The 2,847-nt window shown below is 36.2% G+C and overlaps 1 protein-coding gene across 1 annotated transcript; it reads left to right on the top strand.

Moving 5' to 3' along the window:
• Positions 1–961: 961 nt before the first annotated feature.
• Positions 962–2,205, top strand: LOC142529044 (inorganic pyrophosphatase 1-like). Its single transcript, XM_075634413.1, has 4 exons — positions 962–1,126; positions 1,225–1,346; positions 1,426–1,630; positions 1,708–2,205. The coding sequence occupies exons 1-4, from the start codon at positions 989–991 to the stop codon at positions 2,065–2,067; spliced, it is 825 nt and encodes a 274-aa protein (XP_075490528.1). The 5' UTR covers positions 962–988; the 3' UTR covers positions 2,068–2,205.
• The last annotated feature ends 642 nt before the right edge of the window (positions 2,206–2,847 follow it).

Here is a 2,847-nt window from a genome sequence, read left to right as displayed (position 1 = left end):
TTTCTCCTCTAATATTTCTTCCTCGTTCTTATCTGAGATGAGTTTAGTGGGTGAGTGATATGGTTGTCACTCAGTAAGCAGGGGCGGGAATAACTCCCAGTTTTCGAAACCATTTTCAACAAAAACAGTAATACAATAATATACAGAAACTCATCTTTTCAGAACAGAAATCAGAATTCAGATATCACAGGTTTCAGAACAGAAATCAGAATTAGTAAGCACTGAGCACGTTAGTGAATTTCATGGCTAAACTGATATCAGTCCCCTATATGTTCTCTCCTTTAAGGGGTGAGGCCAGAATCAGAATCAGAATCAGAATTCAGAAATGTTCAGAATATATATTCCTACCATTAGTTCACTAGGGAGTTTCAGTGCTTCAAAATCATATATCAGAAATCAAACATACAGAAACTGAACTTAGAAACAGAAGTATCAAACGGTTTTCAAGATATTTATACATAAGCCCACTTACAGTGATTTGCTATAAAATTTCGGTTGAAGTCTACTGGAATTTGGCTGCTCTCGCTACTGGATTTTACTGCTTGACAAAGGCACTCTCTCTTAACTCGAAATTTAAGTGATAATCTCAAAGCTTGTGTAACCCATTTCAGAGACTTGAGGGTGTTATTTATAGGCCAAAATCTGACTGTTAGCCTCCCTATTAATGACCATAATCTGCCATTAACAGCCTTTATTCCATGTTAATGCTTCAGTTACAAGTCTAAGCTGAATCAGTAACTGTCTGCTGGAATTCGCTCTTCTGCTGCTGGATTCTGTCTGCTGGATTCTAATCTGCTGGAAAGATATCAGCTTCTGAAATAATAGCTTCTGCTAGAAATCCGTCTGCTGGAAAATATCATCTTCTGAATTATTGACTGTTGCTGGAATTGTTAGCTGCTGGGAATTCGGTTCCCACAATATATACTTATACCCCTTACCCTCTGCGAGTCTCGATGTGTATCAAGTTCTATATACACTTATTTGTTCAATGGCCGGAATCGTGGTGGTTTTCGACTTTGACAAGACGATCATCGAGCCCGATAGCGATAATTGGGTGGTGGTCGAGCTTGGCGCCACCGATTTGTTCAACCAGCTTCTGCCCACCATGCCTTGGAACTCTCTCATGGTACGTGCAACTTTCTTGAGAGGTTGTGTCATGTGTGTGTGTGTGTGTGTATATATATATATATTTATGTATTTTTTGTTTTTTTTTTAAAAATACAGGATAGGATGATGATAGAGCTTAATGCACAAGGGAAAACCATCGAAGATATTGAACAAGTGCTGAGGAGGGTCCCGATACATCCTAGGATAGTCCTTGCAATCGAAACGGCATATGCTTTAGGGTGTATATATATAATTCTCATGATACATGCATACGAATTCCGAAATTTTCGGGTTTTGATTTATGTTTTTGTAAATTAGGTGTGATCTGAGGATAGTGAGTGATGCAAACATCTTTTTCATCGAGACAATACTTGATCACCTCGGAATAAAATACTGCTTCTCCGAGATCAACACGAACCCGAGCCACCGGGACGATGAAGGGAGGTTGAAGATTTCTCCATACAATGATTTCAAGTCATCTCCCCACGGCTGCATTAATCCTTGCCCTCCAAACATGTGCAAGGTATGGTAGTATATCATACATGTTTATTATTTGAACGTGTCCTGGATCTGATCTTGCGTTTGTTTAATCAATGAAAGGGTATGATTCTCGAAAGGATCAAAAGCTCTGTAGCCAAAGAAGGGAAGAAAAGGATGATCTATCTCGGCGACGGGATGGGCGATTTCTGCCCGAGTTTGAAGCTGGAGGAAGGAGACTTCATGATGCCAAGAAAGAACTTCCCGGTGTGGAACTTGATACGCGAAAATCAGGGATGTATACGAGCCGAAATCCATGAATGGGTGGACGGAGCAGAGCTAGAAAGTGTTCTGCTAAAACTTATAGAAAAAATCAGGATCCAAGAAAGCTCGGTTCAACCTTTAACGGTGGACTGTAAGTTCGGTAGCATTCCAATGGCAGCACATGACAGCAGGCCCCATGTCCTTCGAGTCCAGCAATAGATCATGTGACCGAATAATTTGGGGTGTGGCAAGAAAACGCATTTGTACTTGTTCGAAATTTAGCAGATTTAAGATTAAGATAATCAACTTTTGGTTGGATTGGGCTTTCCAAGAGTAATTATATATGGTTTTCTTTTTATGATTTTATTGGGGGAAAAATAATTTATGATATTTGATCGATGATTTCGATTGTGAATAAATTTATCAAGTGAACTATGTCAAGTTATAGTAAATGAAAAATGAGTTCAAATATCGATTTCACGGAGACTAATATTTAATTACTAAAATTTTTATCACTTAACTTAAGCTAGACAAAATAAATAGAAAAAACGATATATAAATTATTAATCTAAATTATTAAATAATTGCAACTAAAAACGATGGATTCAAAAGATAATGATGGATTCAACTTCAAATAAAGAACTAATACACACAAGGGTACAAACTCTACAATATTGACACGTGTTGAAATTCAATTAACTATTTAATTCTTGACAATCATGGTGAAATCCTCAATTTTATTAAATGATTCCTCGAGTTAATAAACATGTTTAAATTTAACAGTCCAATTATTTCTAATTGAATTTAATTATATCTAAATACATTAAATTTTGGTGGAATTTCAGTTTCACATAAACCAGCATACTAAAACGAATAATATTTCTAGTTAGTTTAATCATGTGTTCATCTTTGTTGCTATATTTAACCATATATTTCGAATCATGATTAATCAACAAACATGTAAATAGTTTATCATGTTATTAACAAGAATTATTAAAC

The sequence above is a fragment of the Primulina tabacum genome, chromosome 16 (genome assembly GCF_025594145.1).
Source record: "Primulina tabacum isolate GXHZ01 chromosome 16, ASM2559414v2, whole genome shotgun sequence".
NCBI classification, from domain to species: domain Eukaryota; kingdom Viridiplantae; phylum Streptophyta; class Magnoliopsida; order Lamiales; family Gesneriaceae; genus Primulina; species Primulina tabacum.
This window is presented reverse-complemented; position numbering and strand designations above follow the sequence as displayed.

Excerpts from the sequence above, each read along its gene's own strand:
- LOC142529044 (XM_075634413.1), top strand. The coding sequence starts at position 989 with ATGGCCGGAATCGTGGTGGTTTTCGACTTTGACAAGACGATCATCGAG. Across the intron at positions 1,127-1,224 it reads TGCCTTGGAACTCTCTCATG|GATAGGATGATGATAGAGCT; the intron begins GTACGTGCAACT and ends TTAAAAATACAG. Across the intron at positions 1,631-1,707 it reads GCCCTCCAAACATGTGCAAG|GGTATGATTCTCGAAAGGAT; the intron begins GTATGGTAGTAT and ends AATCAATGAAAG.